A 21,598-nucleotide genomic window follows, 5' to 3' on the forward strand; every position below is an offset into this window, starting at 1 on the left:
CCTCTTCTGCTGTGCCCACCATACTGACTTTTGAATTTGCCTTTGCTCCTGCCAAACTGCCATAACCGCAGCTCACTTCCTTGCTTTTCCAGACTCCTCAAGGGTTTTACTGCTTCTGTTCCACCCTGGTCACTGTGCATTTAGATATGGTGTCTCAGAGATAGTTTTCTTCATTTCTCCCAAGGTAGTTGCTCCGTGAAGCTCAGAGACATAATTTTCTTTCCTTTGATTTATAATTGTCTTAAGCATACATTATTGCATTACCTTTCCCATGCTTTGGATTTTACATTGTGCTGGCTCAGCAGTTCATTAGTTGAAATTAGTTCATTCTCTTACAGACTACAGATGTGCTAAGGCCCAGCATTTACGCTTGCTCAGCAGCTGTGTTAATCCCTGTCTAGCTGAAAGTAAGGTTAAATATAATTTTGCAGAGTTTAGCAAAAATTGTACTATTAAGTGGCCACCCCTCCCCTTCTTTGTTGTTAAAAAAGTGGTTAGTGAGGCACTGGGTCTTAGTTTTGCTTAATAGACCTTTCTTCTGCAGCAGCAGGTTATGCTGGGGCACATTGGCCTCTGGTGAGGGCTGCTGTTTTCCCCTTTGCCAAGTTTAATTTTCTCTTACACACTGATGCATGGAACTGTGGTTCCAGATCCTGTTCATGTGACTGTTTTCCTGTTACGTAACGTAATTGTCAGTTGAAAAACTTGAAACTGACCTCAGATTTGGCTGAAAAATTTCAGATTTCCTGGCTGTGGTGAGCATCTTCATCACAAAGACACAGATGTATTAATTTTACTTGGGATAATTTCTGGTTCCACAAATGATACATTTTTTATTATTGCCTGGGGCAACTCAAGCAGAAAATATGGTAAATGTCCATACCCAGATTTTTTTTCTTCTCTTGTACTAAAGGACATGATGCTGTATTTCCCATATGTGTTAGCAGTACACAATTATATAATCAGGTAGAATTGTCTCCCATTTTTTCCAGGGAATAGTATTCAGTGTCACCCCCTATTAGGGCTGTATTCATACACAGGGTCTAGGTCTTTTATCAGCAAGCATGTCTCCTTTGTGACCTTATTTGAGATCTCTAAGCTCTGGAAAGAATGTTTGAACATTTGTGTCCCTGGTTCTAGGGAGCTCCTCCGAGCGGGAGGCTTCCACACTGGGTAGGCAAAGCACTTTACCCATGTTTCCAAATTCTCCTTGGGGCCAGGCACTGCTGTTGTTTTCATTGTAGCACTTAATCTGTAGGTGCCTAATCTTTCATTAGGTTGCAATTATATAGCTTTCCACTTGTACTCTCCCTTGTAAGTTTTCCTATAATTTGATTTACACTTACTATGTCTTGAGCCAAACCAAAAATGATTGCATCTGATGTTTGTGCATCCATTCCTTTCAGCTGATTCCTACAGCAGTCTACTCAGTCACTGTTTACTTTGGAATTCTCAAATTCCAGTGTCAGATCACCTCTGTGATTTGTTCTATTCTTCTGAATTTTTTTTGCTGCTGTTGGTATTAGGGTGGCCAAAAGTGGAACAGAACCTTTAGGTGCATTTGCTGTTTATTGCAATGTAGTATGGGATTACATACTCCTCAAAATTCTGGGTTTAACGTGTCTAGCAATCTTTTAGTGTCATTCAGTACTAGCTTGGTTTCTACATTTCTGCATACAAATTACTTTTTTTTTCCCTCACACCATTGAGTGGTTATGAGTTTGTTTCCTGTGGGTTGGTGTTTTATTCCCATTTTAAATAGCTTGAATTTATTTTTAGCTTTTGTTTTGCCAACCAAGTATTATTTCAGCTCTTACAGCAGGTGCAGCATTTGTTATTGTACATCTAATGGTACAGTAGTTTAAATATTGGGATGATCTGGAGGAAAGGCTAACAGCAAAATCATTGTTTATGTTGACACAACTTGCTTTTTTTCCTCTCTCTTGAGGCCGTTTTAGCAATATTGCAGTAAATATTATGTACAAGAAAAAAATAAAACCTAGCACTGTATCATTTTCTTGAACAGCTTTTTGTTTTGCCTTTTTGTTTGCTTCTGTGGCAAACCCAGGATGGCTGGGATCTGCAGGTGCTTCAGATGGCTGGATTTTCATGTCACCTTAGTTGTTGGAGAACATAGCAACTACTCTTTGTGGTATAAGATAATACTGGAGAAAAAGCTGCTTGCATTATACCTATCGGAATTAATTCATTACACTGGTGAGAGGAACAAGTCAAGTTGAATGTCCTGTCAGATGCCATGTCTTTATTCTGAGAATAACATAGTCTTTTGGGCCAACTTCCCTTCAAAGTGACATCTTTGTATGACTGTGTATGGAATTCAAAACCAGTAATAAATGATCCTGTATGTTGATTTTATTTAATAGACTTGCCATAGGCAGGAATTGTTCCTGAATTATTATTGCCTGAAACATTTTGAAGCCTGAATTAGCAAAATGTTAGGAAGAGTGCTTGTGGTTTGCATTTTAATGTGAGAGTGAATATAATCTGCTAGTTTGATTTGATTTTTAATCATTTTTTAAAATCTGAAAAATCATACAATCATAGAATGTTAAGAGGTTGGAATGGGCTTACAGATCATAGTCCCAACACCCCAGCCATGGGCAGGGACACCTCCCACCACACCAGGTTGCTCAAGGCCTTGTCCAGCCTGGCCTTGAACACTGCCAGGGATGGGGCAGTGACAGTCTCCCTGGGAAACCTGTTCCAGTGCTTAACCACCTCCCAATAAAAAATTTCTTTGTAATATCTGACCTAAATTTCTCCCCTTTTCAATTGCACCAAATTGCACCTGCAATTACTCCTTGTCCTTTCACTATAGTTGTTATAGTTCCTAAGAAATATTTCAGAGGTGTTACAAATTCTCAGTCAGATTCTGATATTTTATGATAGGTCATAGAATTTAAAAGATTTTCCTGTTTCCTCACTTGATTTTGTGTGGAAAGTTTGTTTCTTTATATTTGCTTTGATCTCTTTCCTCTGGATTTTTTTTCTTATGTTGAAGTTGTTCAAGCTCCATGTCTCGAGATTTCTGTATTTTATTGGCTTAATCTTTTCAGAATGCTGAGTTTTGGAAGCTTTGTTAGAAAGTGTTTTCCTTTCTCTGTGGTTCGACAGTGTAGGAGCCTGACCACCCAGTTGCCACAGCAGGGTACTGCTGAAATGTGTGTTTTGGTCCATTGCTATTCAGGAAGGATGAATATGACCCTTAGCATGGGTTTGGAAGTGTTCTCACTTGTTTTTCTCCCTCTCTTCCCAGTACCTTTCTTGGATAAATATGCACACAAATATGTGTACACTGTGTGAAGAAATTCTGATAGGGCCTGTATGTATCCCTGCTTAAATTCCTTTATCAGGCCCCTTTCTGATCTGTGTTTTGAGCAACATTTCTTTGGATTCTCCAGTCCCTTCAAGTGACAACTTTATAATTATTTTGCACCATGTATATAGGTGTAGGTTCTTATTTAGTCTCTTCCCAGGCTTTTCATTCTCAGCAGGTTTTATATCCCACTCCAGAGCCTGACATCCACAGAAGTTATTTGAGATGTGGGTCATCTTGTCTTAGGGTATGAAGTTAGTTTTGCAATTGCAGCCTCCCCTGGCTGTGCAGTGATAGGTCTTGTCTGGAGAGCATTTCTGACAGTGCGCTGGGTGACTTCCTAGGGAGGCAGCACACAGCTCTGTCCTGAGGCTCCACTGTTGTGACAGTCCCCATCAGCAGCCTCTGGCACTGTGTGCTCTGATGCCTGTGATCTGCTCATCATGAAGAGCCACCGAAACATTTCCTTCATGATTTCCACCCCTTTCCACCAGAACTTTAACCATCCTTCTTAGGATCTACTTCTGCTTTACAAAATCATATTTTTTTAGTAGTGTGGGTAGATTTTCTGCTTTCTGCAAGCAAGAAGGGGCATAACACACACACACACAAAAATAGTTTGAATAAACTATATGCAGCATGATTTTAAAGGCTTGCATGTAGAGACATACATTTACACAATTTTTCTCCCCTGCACAGCAGGGGAACATGGTAGTGAACTTTACTGCAGTTGTAGGGTAATTTGGAGAGAGGATGCTATCACAGGATGTTCCTTTAGAAAGAAAGTGACCCATGCACACCAAACAGTAGTAACAAAGTATATGCTTCATACATTAGGTATGAAGCAACGTGCAAGTGATGCTTGTATTTGAGTTATTAACACCTGTATAAAGTATTTCTAAAACTAAACTAAATTAGCAAGTTTAGTATTAGGCTTTAGGTTTGGTATAATTGCATGTAACGCAGTTATACCAAACCTAACATAATATTTCTTGTTTGGAATATATTTATATTTGTATTAGCATTTCAATTTGAGAAACCTGGCAGCAAAGCAACCTCTGTAGAAAGTTAAAGGCTAATTTGGAAGTATTTGTTTCAACACTTGTCCCCAGGCCTACTTTCTTCCTCAGGCTCTGTTTATCTTGTCCACCAGGGTCCCTGGCTTACTTGGCACAGTGACAGGCTCTGTCACTGAGAGGTTTTCTATGTGAAACTCATTTTGAACCCTTCTCATATGTTTTCTTTTTCTTTTACTGTGGTGTTGATTGCAGTGGAGTAAATAATCTGCCTTGTGTTTTAGAAGACACAGAAGCTTGTTTTAGAAACAGATGAGCTTCTTTAGCTAGGAACAGTGTCTCATAAGTATCAGCATTGCCCAAGGGTCCTGCATCAGTCTCCATGTGATGACTGCAGTAGAAAAGACAGTTGTTTATGCTCTCGTAATTTTTGGTTTAAATAGGCAAGGCAGTGGAAGAGTGAAAAAGAATAAGGAAGATAAATGAGAGACTAAAGCCTCACAGATGGCATTAGTGCTTGGTCTTTTACTTTTCATCCTGTGCTCTTTCCCTTGGACCACTCTTCCCATTCCTGCTGCAGTCATTAAATAGGCTTAACCTTCAAATTAGTAAGTTCTGGGAAAACTTCCAGCATCTCCTTTTAGCATCTTGTCTGTTCTTTCTGCTTTTCCTTCCCCTATGATTTTGCAGCCTTGCTTTCCATCTCTTGCTAAACCTAGATCCCACTGAAATCTGTTACAGTATTCTGAAATTTGCCAAATTAAAACTTGGCCCTAGAGCGTGCAGAACTCACTCCTGGAATTTCTTCATGCTCTTGTTACCTGCTTCCTTGAGCCCACTAGCTGATAGGTTGCAGGACTTGTTTTAGATGTGATTTTAAACCCCAAAAGGACCAGGCAAAGGTGCAGTTGCTGTTTCTAGCACAGCTCCAGCACTTTGGCTGTGGGCTTGCTCTGGCCTAATTCAGGCCAGCCAATAGGGAACTGTTTATGTTTCCAAATTCTTCCTTTCTTCATAGTGAACACCTGAGAGCAGTGCCCAGTGTAGGTTGCCAGACGGGATGAACACATCATTATGGAGCACAGAGAGGGTCGTGGTGTGCAGCTGCTCTGGTAGGACGGGGAAACCCCCGTGGCAGCCAGAATGATGCAGTGGCCCTAGAGAGGAACAGAGGGGCATCCTGGGGGCACTAGGACTGTCATAGCTCAGGGCATGCCTGAGGGAGACTTCCTGCAAGAACCCTTATGTCCAAACACCCTGGCTGCATTCTCTCAGTTAGCAAAAATCATTAAATCGGGCCCAGAGCTCTTCATATTGATTAGTTTCACCACTCTCATCAGCACATCACAGAAAAATAAAAGCAAAACTACTGGCTCCTCTGTGAAAAACTGTGTGTGTGGTGTGTATTCAGTTCATCCCATGCTCTGGCTTTCTGCAAACCTTAAAGTGGCACAGACTCAGCCCAGGATCCTTATGCAGTGTTCACCTGAACAGAGATGGTGAAAAACATTGACAGAAATTGGCTTCTGTAATTTCAGTTACTCATTGATAACTTTTAATTGCTTGCTTTCCAGAATCACCAGCTGCTGGGAGGCATTAGTTTTACTCTGTGCCTGGAGTATGTAGGCTGAAAATATATTACTTCTTCTGGGCAGGTGTTATTTTTAGATTCAACACAGCAAAAGACAGTGTGTTGAAGAAATTTCTGCTTTTTGAATAATGAGATATTTTTCCAATTGTGAGAGCATCCATTAGTGTTTTTCAAAATTGTTGGGCTGCATAATAATTTAAATATTAAATACTAAATGTAACTGAAGACTGGAGAAAAACACAAATTAAATGCTGTAAATGTAAAGATTCTAAATGATTACTTATGAGGTGTTAAAATAAGAGAAAATAATTTTTACTTGAGAGCTGTGATTGATATAATTTTTCTTCTATTGCTTTTTATGTTAGCTTTTGGCAGTATCTATTTGCTTTTGTTTAGCTGTCAGAAATAATCAAAAAAGGAACTGTATGTTAGTATGTACAATGGATATTGTATTGGCTATTAACCAAATACAAAAGTTACTTCAGAAGGGCTTGTGAAGGAAAACTACACAAATTCAAGGGAGTGAGTTTTCTGTCTTACATCTGGCTGAGAGCTTTGAGTCCTTCTCTGTCAAACTGAGTAGGGCTGGAGGAAGACCAGGGCAATAGCTTTTTATCCCATTGTAATCTCTTGTTATTTTGTCCTTTTAAATGGAAGTATTTTGAACAGAACTATGACTGTACTATATAATCTTATTTTTGTGGGCATTATGAATAAATAAATGGACAGCAAATCTTATTTGCCAGTTAACAGGAGAAATCAGTAGCAGGGCATTTTACATCTCTGTACATATGTACAAGGGAGACAATATCTAGCCTATAAACATTTTTTGTTGGTAGGCAAATTCAGATGCAATGAGCTATGATTGTCAAGGGTTGGCTAAATATTTTGTTGTGTTTTTTTTCTGAAGCTGACATTATATGCATTACCTTATTTCACTTGAAGAAACTTTGCACTGTTTTACACAGTTTGCTGATACTAGGATATGGTTAGAAGCAAATGTTGTCAAAGCTCTTAAAACCCTCCTCTGATGTCACAAACATTAAATTAAGGTAGTATTTTAAGACAGTCTGCTTTTGGTGAAATTTGTGCAATTTCTAAGGCTGTTTTTTTTACCATCACGGTCTTTAAATCTCTTGTTCTTTAAAAATACTTAAAGTTCTGTGCCAATTGAAAATTCAGTATGATTTCATTTAAAGCCACTGTATTTTACTAAATGAAGTACAGCATGATCTATATATGAAGGGTTTAGTTGGACGAAGAAAGTATTGAAGTATTCCACTACTCTTTCTTTCAATTGCAGTTCAAGCTTAATTATTCTAATTCAGATGGAGTGATGGATTCGGGGGTGAAGTGGAGACTTGGAGTACCTGATGATCTTCTATTTCAGATACTGAGAGTTTTAATTATTAAAGGTTGTGCATTTAGTGTCTGACACAGCTAAATAGAGGCTCTTCAGGAAAATGTGTTTAAGAGAAGAACATAAATGTTCTGTGGGAGCAAAACAGGATGGCCATGTATTTAACAGGTGTTTATAAACAGGATTACACAGTAACCTTCAAGACAAACTGCTTCCTAATGCCTAATTCCTCCCTCTCTTCTGCTGCAGAGCTTCCTGCTGTAAATGTGATAAGCAAATACGATCAACAGTCATTCAGCCAAAGATTTGTTCTCATCTTCTTCAATTCCTTACTGTTAGACTACACTGTTACTAATCCTTACATTCTCAGTTCCATTTGTATCATAAATAGGTTTTGATTCCTTCCTCGGGGTACTGGCTGCCTCTGCATTCCTCTTCTAGCTTTTTTTTTTTTTTTTTTTGGTTGACTGTTTTTTTGTTTTGTTTTTCCTTTCTACCTTCTCCATTCTCTAATTCTTCTGCCCAAAACTCTGACAAAGGGAAATGTAGGTTTATTCCTATTTTTAAATATTTTCTTTCCCTGTCCTATGAGATTTTTCTCCTTCTGGCATAGATCCATTTTTTGTTTGTTTTGCTCCTTTTAACTCTTCTTTTACTGACACTCACACTTTGTATTGGCATCTGTGTCATGCCTGCTCTTACCTTTTACTTTCCCCCTTGATCTCCTGGCCAGTTCTCCTCCTTTTATGTCTAAACTAGTTTTATTCTTTTTATGCAGTTATTTTTCAACCTCTTGAATCCAGTTTATTGCTTCTCTCCAGTCTCTACTGACCTTCTTTTGAAGAAATCTCTAAACCAGGACTCCATCCTCATTACCAACCCACTGTTTACCTTAATGTTGCTGCTGATCTGTATGTAGCTCTTCTATTTTATAGTTTAATTATAAATTCTTAAAGATAAGATACTTTCATTTTTCTGTTTGTATTGTATTCAGCTCAATTAAAGGGTTGTTTTATAAGTAGGACTGTGAACTGCTATGAAAGTCCAAATAACCGATACACTTTTGATTAAAGCTTCCTCCTCATCACCTTTTCCCTGGGTATTTGAGCAGATCAAATTACACAGGTTGTAGATGGGATTGATAATAAGTAGCATTTTAAAATGGCATAGCTAGTTATCTGCAAATGTTGGCTCACAAATTTGCATTGTGCTACAAATTTAGAGCAGAGTTTTGCTAATCTTTCTCATGTGAACTGACCTACTTAAGTCAGTAGAGTGCTAATATTTGCCACACAGTAAGGATTTGGCTCATAATCTTAGGGAAAGCATTTGCATGCACACTGGGAATATTGTCTAGGGTTTTTGTTAAAGGCTTCCTCCTCATTCTGTTCCTCCTTATGAGATTCTTTTTAACTTAAAAATAAGAAGAGCAAGATAAGTGTGATTTGACCCAGATGTGATGCCTAAGGAAGTTGTCCATGAACCTCTCTAATGGTGAGTGGAGAAAATTATGTCTGGATGGGAGTTAAAATTTTGACTTCACAAAAAAATGTCCACTTTGCTCCTAGGAAAAATGAAAACATTTCTAACTGCTTAAATTACACCTAATAAATAACCAGTGTAGGCTCCAAATCACAGACTATAGAAATTGTAAAATTTGAACTGATTGAGGACAAATAAAGGGCAGTTGTTGGTGAGTTTACATGGAAGAGCAGGAACAATAAGAAGAGCAGAATTCTCTCAACCACCTTGGTCACATAAATGTAGAGGTATTTACAAAGAAAATGATTCCAGTGGTTTTTTTTTTACAGACTATCAGTATGACTTTTTGGGATTGTACTCATCATTTGCATAATTTATTATCTATTTCTTTTCAATAGTAAGTTTTCCATATGGTCTTTTTTTTTTTTTCTCAGAAAGGACAGAACACATGTTAATTTTGTGTGTATTTGCAGATAGAAGTTGCTCCTATGTAGTTCCTACTCAAATCTACTGCTTGTTTGTTTGGGATCAAGTGCCCTGCAAGGTGACATGTTTTTAGTTTTAGAAGTCATCACAGGAGTAGCTTCTCAGTGTTACCTTCACAGAGGAATCCACACTCTCTAATACATCAGGAACAAAAGGAAGGCTGAGGAGAACCTCCATTCTGTATTGGATGCACGGAGAAACAACAGTGACAAAGGATGAGGAAATAGATGAAGTACTTAATGCCTTCTTTACCTCAGTCTTTAATAGTAAGGCCAGTTGTTTTGTGGTACCCAGTCCCTTGAGCTGGAAGACAAGGATGGGGAGCAGAATGAAGCCCCCATAATCCAAGGGGAAATGATCAGTTACCTGCTACACCACTTGGACACACACAAGTTTATGGGGCTGGATGGGATCCAGCTGAGGGGACTGATGGAGCTGGAGAAAGTGCTCACTGAGACACCTTCCATCAGTTACCAGCAGCCCTGGGTAACAGGGAGGAGTGGGTCCCAATTGACTGGAGGTCAGCAAATGTGAAGCCTGTATATCAAACAGGTTGGAAGGAGGATCCAGGGAACTAGAGGCCTGTCAGCCTGACCTCACTCAGGAAGGTCATGGAGCAGATCATCCTGAGCAACATCATGCAGCACATAAAGGACAATTGGTGGATCACACCCAGCCTGCACAGATTCATGAAAGGCAGGTCCTGCTTGACCCAGTTCATCTCATTCTGTGGTGAAGTGACCCTCTTAGTGGATGAGGGAAAGGCCGTGGATGATGCCTACATGAACTTTAGTAAAGCCTTTGACACAGTTTGCCACAACACTCTCCTGGATAAACTGGCAGTTCTTTGCTTGAATGGGTGTGCTCTTTGCTGGCAAAAAAGTGGCTGGATGACTGAGCCCAGGGAGCAGAGGTAAATGGAGTTATATCTAGCTGGCAGCTGGTAGCCAGTGGAGTTTTTGATTTGCTGGAGGGCAGGAAGGCTTTACAAAGGGAAAGGGATCTGGACAGACTTTTGTAAGGCCAGGCAGTTTTCACAGATGCTGAAGGGAGGTGCCTTCTTGACCCAGACTGGTGTAACCGTTGTGTTCAATAGTTGAGAGTAAGCTGGCAGTTTGTTGTACTCTTTGCCAAGGACTCCAGCGAAGTTGGGATTTCGTGTGCAGTGTGTTATGCTCCTAGACCCTTTTGCCTCTGGAAAAATCCAAGTTGAGAACATAATACGTCAGGGAAGGGCGAAATAAACCAGCTCCATCACATAGATTAGAACCATTTTGTCCAAATTAAATATCAGTATTTGCAAGGCCTCCTTACTCTTTTCTCGGAGGATAGGGCAGATACTGGAGAGCTACCAGTAGTGCCACAGTAGTGACTGATGCTCTCAATGCAGAAATAACATTTCCAGTATTGTCACCTTCAAAACACACATACATGTAAAATGTATTCTGTACAGGTTCAAGTACTGAATAACTTCTCTTACTTTCCCACTTACTCAAATGTGAAGATTTTACAATATTTACTTGCCAAGCTGGAGATGGTTCTGTTTTATTTTGTTCTATTAATGAGAAGAAGAAGAAGGGGATTCTATTGCTGTTCTTCTTTCCCTCCCAGCCTTGCTTCATACTGAAATTAGATGTGTATACCTGAGCAGATTTTTACATTGTCCTCTATTTTTTTCAAAGTCACATGCTAGTTCATAGGAATAGCACGGTACTTGAATTTTCCTTGAAGAACTGTATGTCCTAGTTCATTAGAAAAAAAAAGAAAAACAAACACAAATATTCAGTGATACACAAAATGCTGTAGTAATGCTGACAACCAAACTGTAATTTCCATGTTCAGTTCCAGGGCCTAAAGCACAAGATTCTCTCTCCTCAATTGATTTTGCGGTTGTGGACTCCCTTATCATGGTGTAGTGGTGGTTTGGTATATAGCCATTTGTTTTCTATTCAAATATTTAGACTTCAGTGGTGCTTACCTTTCCTGAATACATACTTTCTGCAGCAAACAGTTTGTGGTTTGTTGAATAGATGCCAAAAGCTAAAAGAAACTTCTTGTCTGTTCAGTTGAAAGAATTTTGCTCTAATATAAAACATTAAGCATTTGGACTAAAGAGCAAGCTTTATTTTATGAAGCAAGTGAGTAATTTTCCTCTTCTATTTATTTTTATGTCTCTGAGTATACATACTTCAACACTGCTTTTCCAAGATGATGGGATAATGAACTGAAAGAGTATCAGTTAGGAACACCAATGACCTGCAAACATTCCCTTTGTCCAGCTTTTCTTTCCTGTACAGAGAAACCAAAGAGGTTTCTTTAAAACACTTTGTAATTTTACATTTATCTACAAAACTGGGGGTAAAAAAGATAAATAACTTATTTTGTCTTACATCCTCTGAACGGCTGCCTTGCCTCTGACGAATCCTTTTGCCCAGGCAGATACTTGGCAATTTCAGTAATATGTATGGAGGCTGGCATTGAACGACTGTTGCTTTTGCTGCAGATGACACCACGACTAGCACAAAATCCCTGCCGCACCTTCGTGTGCAGTACGTGTCGATGCAAACGCGTTTAATCACCTTGAAGTTTCTTCTCCCTCATCCCCTCCCTCAGTTTTTCTCCTTGCCCATCTCCCCGGCAGAAGAGCCGAAATAATTACCTGCAGTGTCATTTTTCACTTTGCTCCATGCAGATGCGGTGCGGTTGGGCCGCGGGCGGCGGGCGGGGAGGGGCCAGCGCTGATGCAGCAGAGGCGAGCGGCGGCCCGGCGCGCTCTGCTCCTCTCGGCTCTGCTCCTCTGGGCTCTGCTCCTCTGGGCTCCGCTCCTCTCCGCTCCTCTGGGCTCCGCTCCGGGCGGCTCCCGCCCTGCCCTGCCCGGACTACCTGCCGACAGCGCTGGGCTCTTCTTCAACTGTGCGAGAAGTGCCGCTATTCCCTTCGCGCAACCTCCCTACTGGCTTTCTGCATCCGTAATTTCTCGGAGCCGTTTGTCCCTCCGGCTTTCTCCCGCTATTCTTTCTCCCTACCCCGCCCCCCCCCCCCCTTTTTTTTTTTTTCCCTTTTTTTTTTTTTTTTCTATTTTTTTTCTTTTCTTTTTTTTTTTTTTTCTTTTTCCCGCTCGTTATTCGCACCCCCCAATCTGTGCTGCCTCAATAGCTCTCATTATGCTGTGCTCAGTGGCCCGGTGTGTTCCCCGCCTCTGCTAGGCAGTGGCAGCATGGATGGTGCTCTTGTGACGACCTCTGCTGATGCTATCAGTCCACTGCGGATAGGCATGCTGAGTAATCCTGCTGTAAATGGGCGAGGACACGGACACACGGAAAATTAACCACAGCTTTCTGCGAGACCACAACTATGTGACTGAAGGTAACATAAATACTGTCATTTTTCTCTACTTGCATTGCATATTCCGTGCCAGGAATGCACTGTCATGTTTGGAGATGTAGGCTGTTCATTTTTTTCTTTTTTTGAACAGGGGGAATTTCAAGGCGTTTTTCTGTGGGATGTAGCTACAGAATCTGTCTGAATTTGCTAAATCCCTAAGACATTCTGTCATGCTACAGCAGTATATGAAACTACACGGGCTGGAGAAGGTCTGGCATTGTGCTGAGTTTCTGCTAGTGAGGTGTGCAGCACCTGGCATTGAATGCACACTAGCTGCAATGTAGAGGATTGGAAGCACTTGATTACTTAAAAAAAACCCAGAAAGGTTTGAGAGCACCAAAGTAAGAGAAATAATCTGTAAAGTTAACTGTTTGCAGGTGTAATAAAGGTTACGCATCTCATTTTGGTAATTATATCCTGAGCATTACAGACATTGCTCAGTTGATTGCTCCCTAGAGAACTGTATACATTTAGAAGGCATTTAGAAGGGATATGTAAGCATCATCTTTTGAAATGCTGCTGCCTTCTTTCCATCCCCTGTGTCTGTGCAAGGTACATGAGAAAAGAAAAGGGTCCTGCATTTTAAATCATTCAGTGACTTGCAGGTTATTACATAAAAGGAATTTTCCTGCAGGTGACATACATTAAATGCTGAGAGAGTTTACCTTGAGATCGTGAAATGGTTGGGTCAAGTACTGGTCTGTATTTCTATGCCAGAAAGTTGTTTTAAGAGTAGGCCATTTTAAGACTGATTGAACGTGAGAAATGGATTTGTAGGTGCTTGACTTGCAAATATATTTGTCTGTGCAGTTTTAACAGCACTTTTCAGCAGCAGAAACAGTAACTCCGTGTAGGCTTATATAATATGAACACAACATCAGGGTGAACCAATACTCCTTGAGACACAGTCTCCAGATTCTGTCGTCATTTGATCAATGCTCAGTCACTTAATACTCCCATGCTGCATCCTGAAATGTGATCAGCTGATGCTTTCTTGATTATTGATGATTTGAATTGTTTTAGATGGGAGAAATCATTAGGATGATTTTGTCATACTGGGATCACAAGGCAGATTTTTATGAGGAAAAATGAAAAATGCTGTGTACTGTAACTGTTAGCAGTGACTGCTGTAATTGCTTGCTAATCTTGCCTCTAGGACATTCTTTGCACTCTGGTTTGTGTTTCCGTACATTTTCCAATTTGTTTTGAAGTTTTGGTTAATGCATTTTTTCCGAATAATGATTGATGTTTTGAGTGTGGTCACCTGTTTGGAGAAACTTTGTTTAAATTTGTAAATTCGTGCCTTGGGTTCTGCAAAATGCACGGTAAAATTACTGCAGTGTTCTTGATACTTGGTGAATTTCAGATGTGCAGCTATGTTGAAATTGAATTTTCAAGTCTCTCTGTTTTGTAATCTGAGGAAAATAATGTGGATTTTGCAAACCCGTATTCCCCTCTCTTATATGTCATGAGTGTTCTAAAAATTAGATGGAGATTTTTAGTTTTTTTTGTTACACTGCTGGGGTAAGTGTTAGATTTTTCTCACATTTTATCTTCACTTGATACTTGGATCATAAGGACTGGATGTTCTTCTGTCATTGCACATGCAGGGGCTTGTCTGAAATGGGTCAAAATACAATTTGAATATCAGTGCTGATCTGTATTATATTTTTCCTCTGATCAGAAGTCATCATGAAATATGTTGGCATCTGTTAATGAAATCTTCAGTAGCAAAATGTTAGTTTTTCATCTCAGACTAGTGCAATTCTTGTTGGGAATGCAGAGTTTGTCAGGTGTAATAGAATTCTTCACATCTTTTATATCTGACATTGCCACACCTTTTAGAAGATCTTGGAAATCATGAGGGAATGGATTTATCTGTGAAATTTTTCCAAGGAGATCTTCAGCTCAAAGAGGAGCATCGCGAATTTTAATTTCTCATTGATACACTTTGTTTAAAATGCATAATGAATACATTAGTTAAACTGATGCTTAAAATGTGCTTTGTTTGTTCTTCTGTGGGATTTTGTATTTTTTTGTTTAAAGACTTGGCTCCATGAAAGAACTTTCTCATCTGTAAAGGCCTGTATTCCTTTCGCAGGCCTTGCATTTGGTCCTGTGACACATTAAGGGCAGTACGTAGCAACAATAGAAAGGCAATAATGTGTTACCTTGTTATACTTCTTCGGGGTCCAATCCAAGTTTTTCTTTGGCTCTCATAATCCACTGTTTAAAATGAAGAAATGCTTTATGTTGTGTCCAGTGTATTAGAGAAGTTACCAATTCATTGTTGTTCGTGAATAACCGAAATTGTATCTCGTTTGCAGAGTATCAAAATCTTGGTAAGTGATGTCCTCTGTCCTTGCTATTCCAGCAGACTAAATTGATTTACAAAAGGAGGTATTTTTAACCCTTGTATGTATTCTCTTCCTTTATTCACTGAGGAGAGTAAAGCCAGCAATAATCATGAAGATGTGGGTTAACTATAGCATGGCTTTACTTTTCTTCCTATTTTACTTTTTCAGTGATTAAAACAGCCCAAACAGACAGATGACATATGAATTCAGGGTATAGGAAAGCTGTGAACCAAATTTGATTTGCTCTGCTCTCGCTAGTGGACTGAATGTGTTCTTAACAAAACTGCTTGCTTGAGCAAAGTCAAATTTCATCTCTTTGATAGGCCATTATTTTCTGACATTGGGGATTATCTGTAACAAATGTGGCTTTACCTTGAAAGTGGAAAATTGGTTTTTAAATCTCAACAATTTTTTGATTTGTTGTTATACGGTTTCTGGTAATTGGCATTATAGACACATGTGACAACAGTAAAAACCTGGTTTCTCCTGTTGCATATGCCCAACTATAATATGGCATTAAAACAAGCAGAACATGAATAATTTTGTAATTTAAAGTCTTTAAAATTGTGGTTTGGTTCCACAATGGAAAAAGGTGATTTAATTCCAGCTGCAATATACAGTAAATTTTTCAATGATCACTTTCAAAAGTAGTTTTTGAAGCAAACTGCTTTAATTTGAGTTGTTTTTGTGAGGAAAATAGAAAAGATCTGGTAAGACTAGTAAAGAAAGAGAGAAAAAAAGATCTGAGGCTTAGAAAATATGAGCTATGAGGCAAGATTGAACTTCTTTGCAAAGGTGGTGAAACACTGGGATATATTGCCTGGGGAGCTTGTGTAATTTTTATCTCTGAAGTTTTTAAAAGCAGGTGACATAGATGTCTGTAAGAAATGACATGGGGATAGCTGAGCCTCCCACGGGGCAGAGGAGTGGACTAGATGACCTCTGAGATCTGTTCAGGCTTGTGATTCATTGCGGAGCTGTGTTTTATCTTAATTGCCTTTTGCACCACAGCTGTGGGAACCAGCTGCCCAGGAGGGCTTGGGTCAGTCAAATGTGTTATTTCCACAGCAACTGGAGGAGCACTGAGGAGAGAGGAGAGGCACGGGAAGAGAAGATGGGTTGGATGGGAGAAACATGATCCTTCATTACTGTACAGACAGAGTCTGTTGGGGAGAGGGCAAGAAAATTGTGGGTTGGGGGAAGGGGGATAAAAGAGGCTTCTGTGCTTTAGCGGGCAGAGGATGTCCTTCAGTCTTAGAGTTCCCTTGATGTTACCTGTGCTTAAGATTAATGGTAAAACTGACAGGGCTGCTGATACACTTGGCTCTTTCAGGGCTTTGGGATCAGCCACACGGGTCTGATTTGGAACAGTGAATTAAATTGCCTGGTATGGTTGCTGTATTCCTGGTAGGGACAAAAAGTTGCAGGACTCAATGGTGCCACTCTCTTACTCAACTGTCAGGTTAATTCAGTTATTCTGTATTTTACTGATTTAACAGTTAACAGAGGTAGTGAACAAAATTCACTATTCTTCCCAAACTGTGTTAAAGGATGTGTTTCACCTGCATGATCCCTAATTTATTTGGAGAAATGCTTCTCTGGCAGATGAAGGCATATTGCAGGTTGCATGCAGACAAATCTAGATTACAAATTGATCCCTGCATTTTTATGGAATGTCTCTGTTTTGGGAAGGAATAAAAAGTTGTTTATGCAGTTTCTGGGGAGACACAGGTCTAGGCTTGCAAACACAAGTGGAGCCAGCAGAGTTCCACTGGTGCAGTGGGGCAGAAGGTGACCTGCACTATCTAGTCATTTGCATGCCCAGCTCTGCAATTTGGTTCCATATGGATTAACTTCTGTGAAAAAGTTAATCGTGTTAATGGTGTATTAATATCCTCAAATATGATATTTTAAGAATAATGAGAATGTGCACTGTAAAACATATTGAATCATAACCATGTGAAATGTTTGTTAAAGAGCATAAAGGAACCCTTTTTTTTCTTAATGATTTTAAAGAAAAGTCCTCTGCGGATAACAAAAATGTATTTTGGGGCATTTTTTTGCCTTAACAAATGAAGTCATTATCTCTCTTCTTCAGTAATCAGAATTAGAGAAAATTATCAATTTTCATCTGCCAAAAAGAAATCTATTTATGAGCTTTTCTTTCATAAAATATGAATCTCGAATATAATTTGAATTAGACCTTAATACCTGAGGTTTTAATTGGATGAATATAGCAAACAAGTTCCACTCTGCTGGCTCAGGGTCACCATTGGTAAGTCTAGTTCACTGATTTCTCCTTAAAAAGAAAAGTACAAAAGGTAACTCTTCCTCTCAACCTCCAGCAATTCAGGATTTATGTTGTGAATATTGATGATTTAAATCTTTTTACAGCACTCATTTAGAAACAGTTTTAGAATTACCATAGAAATCATTGCTCATTCTTAGTCTAGTTGCTTGTATTATTTATTTTTTTTCCTGAAGTTGAGTGTGAATATGGGTAAACCTTGTTAATGCATAACTCTGCCCCTTGTTAAACAGGATATAGCTATGTCTTTCTGTGCATGGATTTGGTTCTTTTATTCACAGTGATATTCAGATGAGTGTTGTGGGTAGCCTTGAAGATTTGGATTAATAAGGTTTATTCCATCCAAGTGATGTTGCTGACTTTGTAATCTTTATTCATGCAGCTTAGTTGGCTGAAGGCATGGAGGCAGGGCTGGAGTGCTGCTGTCACGCTGCCTTGTGCTGCAGTTTGCTCACTCACTCAAACCTGCAGCTGGATGTGGGGTTCAGCATCCAGGAAAATCAAACCTTGGTACTGCTTGAAGCTTGGATCTGCACAGCACAGATATTTAAGGCAATGTCTGTATGGGTGACACGGGCCAGCAATTCATTCCAACGAGCCCAGAGAAGGCAGCATAGATGTAGCCAGAGTGAATTGCACTGTCAGCAGTGTTTGTCGTGATGCAGTACCAGCTACACGTTCAAAGTACTCCATTCATACTACAATTATTAGGCTCAAAATATTGTTGCCTCTATTTTGCTTGCCAAATGTACCTGAGGAAGAAACCATAAATCAGGATTTGGGTTAGGATGGTCGATCCTAGGCTGGGGCTTTGGAGTTTGCTGTTCCCAGCATTCCCAAAGAACTGGAGCATGTTAATGTTAACTTGTTACTGCCCCTCCTCAAAAGACCTGCCTCTTCATGGACAAGGTTAGTTTTAAGGACTGGTTGTTAGGTCATCCTAAAGGGCACTTCAAGCCACTCTGAGGACGTGTTCCAAAGGCATGGAGTTAACTTGGTTTGGATCTTCATTTAATGTCATGTTCTCCACATGACAGTTAATCACCAGTGTCACATGTACCCTATAAAGCTTTACCAAGTGTGATTAGGCTGGGCTGCAATCTTGCTGTTTGCAGAGGAATAAATCTCTGATGCTGGATCAGTGGTTTGGTGGGTTGCCCTTAGGGACTGATGGCAACCTTGGCTCTCTTTGCATGCATATGTAATCAGCAGATGATCTTGCACTCACTATCTAAATAATGAATGTATTTTGTTGCTGTATAGTGCTAGAGGTCCCGGAGAAGTGAATAAGATGTATTAACAAAAAAAAGAACCATCTAGAATATTAGCTAAAGCTGAGCTCTTTCTGTGGCAGTGACAACAAGGAGCTGAAAAGGAACATACTTGTACCAATCTGGAGCTTTTTCAGGTGCCAGCAGACTAGAGGAAAAAATAAAAATTATAAAAGAGGCATTTATAGTATATTGAACTGTATAACTGTTATATGTAATAGACTGAGCTACACAGAAGCCTTAAAAACAGAAGTTCAGGACATGACCTGTGCAATGTGTGTGTAAGATAAAACACGGGCATAGAAATATGATTCATGCAAGCTCGCTGTCTCTGCCAGATTTTTTTCTAATTGAAACTGACAGTTTAAAAGTATTGAATGATGTAAAACTGAACAACATTGTGCAGGTAGTGGCAGTGTGATTGTTCACCATGGGAGCTGTTTATTTAGTGTGTGTATCATTATGATAACTACATAGCAGTATGTTTTCTATATGTTTTACCTGTAAACCTCAGGCATTTCAGCAATGCATCATATATTTAAACGGTGAATTTAGAGAATGGTAGATGTTGCTCTTGCATCAGTTTAAACTGCAAAGCACTATACAATAACGCTGAATATTTTATAATGAAGAAGAGCTGACTATCTTCTATTACAGCCATAAAAAGGTAATTCATCCTTACTGTTTACGTTGTGTTACAACATCATTACTAGTTGTATCCTTGAAACTTCATCCACAGTTTATTTCATCACCATAGCAAGGCTTCGTCTCAAGGATGGTATGCTCAGAGAGCACGAAGTATTCACTGGCTAATCTCAGTGTGATTTCAGGCCAATTTCCCTGTGGCCAGGGAAAGGTAATAATCTCAGAAAATTAGATTAAATTATTATGGGTAGTCTTGGGATATTTTAAACAAGGAAGGGTTTTAAATAAACTTCTAGCCATGCTGAGGCACTTCCTGACCAACTATTTCCATAGGTCTTAGGTTAATGCTAAGTTTGCCCTTAGTCATGAATGTTGTCTATTTTATTGGTTCCTGGTGAAAGTTTCCTAATCCTTTTTCAAGAACAAAAGCCCTACTGAGCAAAGCAGCCTATATATGGTAAATGAGTTCCTTTTCTCAGGAGTGTTACCTTGCTGTAAAGCTCTTGTTCCTGTTTTTATTATTGCCTTAATGCAAATAAAAGCAGACTGTGTTTTGCCAGTGAAAGACAAATACTGAAAATGTACATTAAGAGATTTTGTTCCTAATAAAATCTCAGCACGACATGCCGTGCAGTTCAGTGACTTTTGTGAATTATTAATATGACAGGGTTTGGAAACTGTAGTGTTAAATATAGCAGTGTTTGTTTCTTTCATATTCAATGATCCATCTGTTACAAAAAAAGAGAAGAAAAGGATGGAAACATCTGTGTTATAATCACATTTGTGTGTTTTACTTAGAACACAGAAGAAAGTGAAAGAGTGAGAGTTAGTTTATTATTCTCTAGTTCAACTCAAGTCTGATTAGAACTTAGTTACTGTTGCCATACTTTTTCCTGTTTGCAGTTCTTTTGTTGTTCGTGTGACTCAGGTGTTGCAAATAGTCAGTGACTGTAAATAGTGACTGTACAAAACAACATCATTTGCGTAAATCCTGAGGTTAATGCTGCCTATGGTAGTACTGTTTGCATTAAAGACAGCCACAACATGCTCTACCAGTTTCTGGGCTTGTTTCTGGTAGAAATAAAGATCATCAGAGTTGAATTAAAAGTAAATTATTGTTTATTTCCTTGTCTCAATTTTTAATGACTCTGTACTATTTCTCCTTATTCTAAGATGTTAAATGAACATTTTTAAGCAATGAGCTGGTCACCAATTATGAATAATTTATTTCTAAACTTCTGTGCAGTCAAACATCATGTTGTTTTCAATTTATGATAACATGAGCTCTTTAATAAGTGTATAGCTGTAAATCAGGGTCTGTTGTTATTTCATAAATAATTTCTGATTGAATGTCTTTATTTCTATGTAGTGCTGCGATAAAAATAAAATTTCAACTAATAAATTCAATAATAATAATAATAACAATAAATTAGAAAAATTCAACAAATAGGCACAGTGGACTGGTGAGTGTAGGCCTGAATTGACTGCCAGGGTAGCACATGTGACTCTTTGTCATGCTACATGTTAATTTGACACCCTGCTTGATTTGCTATGTTTTATTGCTGCATGCAGATCTGTGATATGGGAATAACCAGTACAAGATGAAGTCAGATGACTATTCTGTAGTCTTCTTTTGAATGGAAGATTTAGGTCAAGTATATTCTCTTTAATCAGCAGGGAAGCTCAAAGCAGAATTCACATCTGCAGTCTCTTTGAAATAGGTAGGTGTGAATTATTACATCTTACAGAATTTCCTGGAATGCTCTACTAAGAGTCAAGTAAAGTCATATGGATGATGGTTATTCTCATTGCTCAGGTACAATATGAATATAATTTTGTGCATGTTGTATGCACTTGTAATACAAGTGTATGCTACACTCACAGAAGTTTTGTGGATGACTGCTACTGCATGTTTCTGGTTTGTTTGTACTCCTTCTGGCTGCTATGCTTGAAATGTGAGTCTTGAAGTCCTGGAATGGCTATGGAGAAGTTTCAGCAGTGGGAGACAGTATGAGGCAGTATTTAGGGCACTCTCCTTCAAGTCCCATATGATTCACAGGCTGTTTTGACCTATGTGTGACAGCAGCGGTCAGGGGAGTGAGACTTGTCTGTGGCTGGAGCACAACTTTATTTACACCATAGTGTGAGAAGCAGTGCCTTGAATTTCTGATTTTGCCCTGTGGTGGTGATGAGCTGCAGCTTTCTGAAAAACTGTTTCCTTGAACATGGATTTTATTTTCCATGGTTAAGTTTGTCCTTACTTGGATAGAATAGACATTTCTGTGCTTCCAATTGCATTTCAGAAAAAATGAGGAAACTAGAGCACAGGCCTTCTGTGTTACTATGTAAATGTTACAACAG

General features: G+C 39.1%; 1 protein-coding gene across 3 annotated transcripts in view; it reads left to right on the forward strand.

Annotated features, from left to right (window-relative positions):
* The window catches only part of PPP2R2C (protein phosphatase 2 regulatory subunit Bgamma), a 194,018-nt gene that overhangs the window by 45,676 nt on the left and 126,744 nt on the right, over window positions 1-21,598 (forward strand). Inside the window, exon 1 of one of the 3 annotated variants that reach the window (XM_066317229.1) lies at window positions 12,317-12,638. The exons of 1 other annotated variant lie outside the window; for it this stretch is intronic. In XM_066317229.1, coding sequence (XP_066173326.1) covers window positions 12,569-12,638 — 70 coding nt within the window. In that variant the 5' untranslated portion in view covers window positions 12,317-12,568. Of the gene's footprint in view, window positions 1-12,316; window positions 12,639-21,598 lie in introns of those variants that run through there. One more of the 3 variants, XM_066317231.1, reaches the window with a different exon arrangement.

The sequence above is a fragment of the Sylvia atricapilla genome, chromosome 4 (assembly GCF_009819655.1).
Source record: "Sylvia atricapilla isolate bSylAtr1 chromosome 4, bSylAtr1.pri, whole genome shotgun sequence".
Taxonomy (NCBI): Eukaryota; Metazoa; Chordata; class Aves; order Passeriformes; family Sylviidae; genus Sylvia; species Sylvia atricapilla.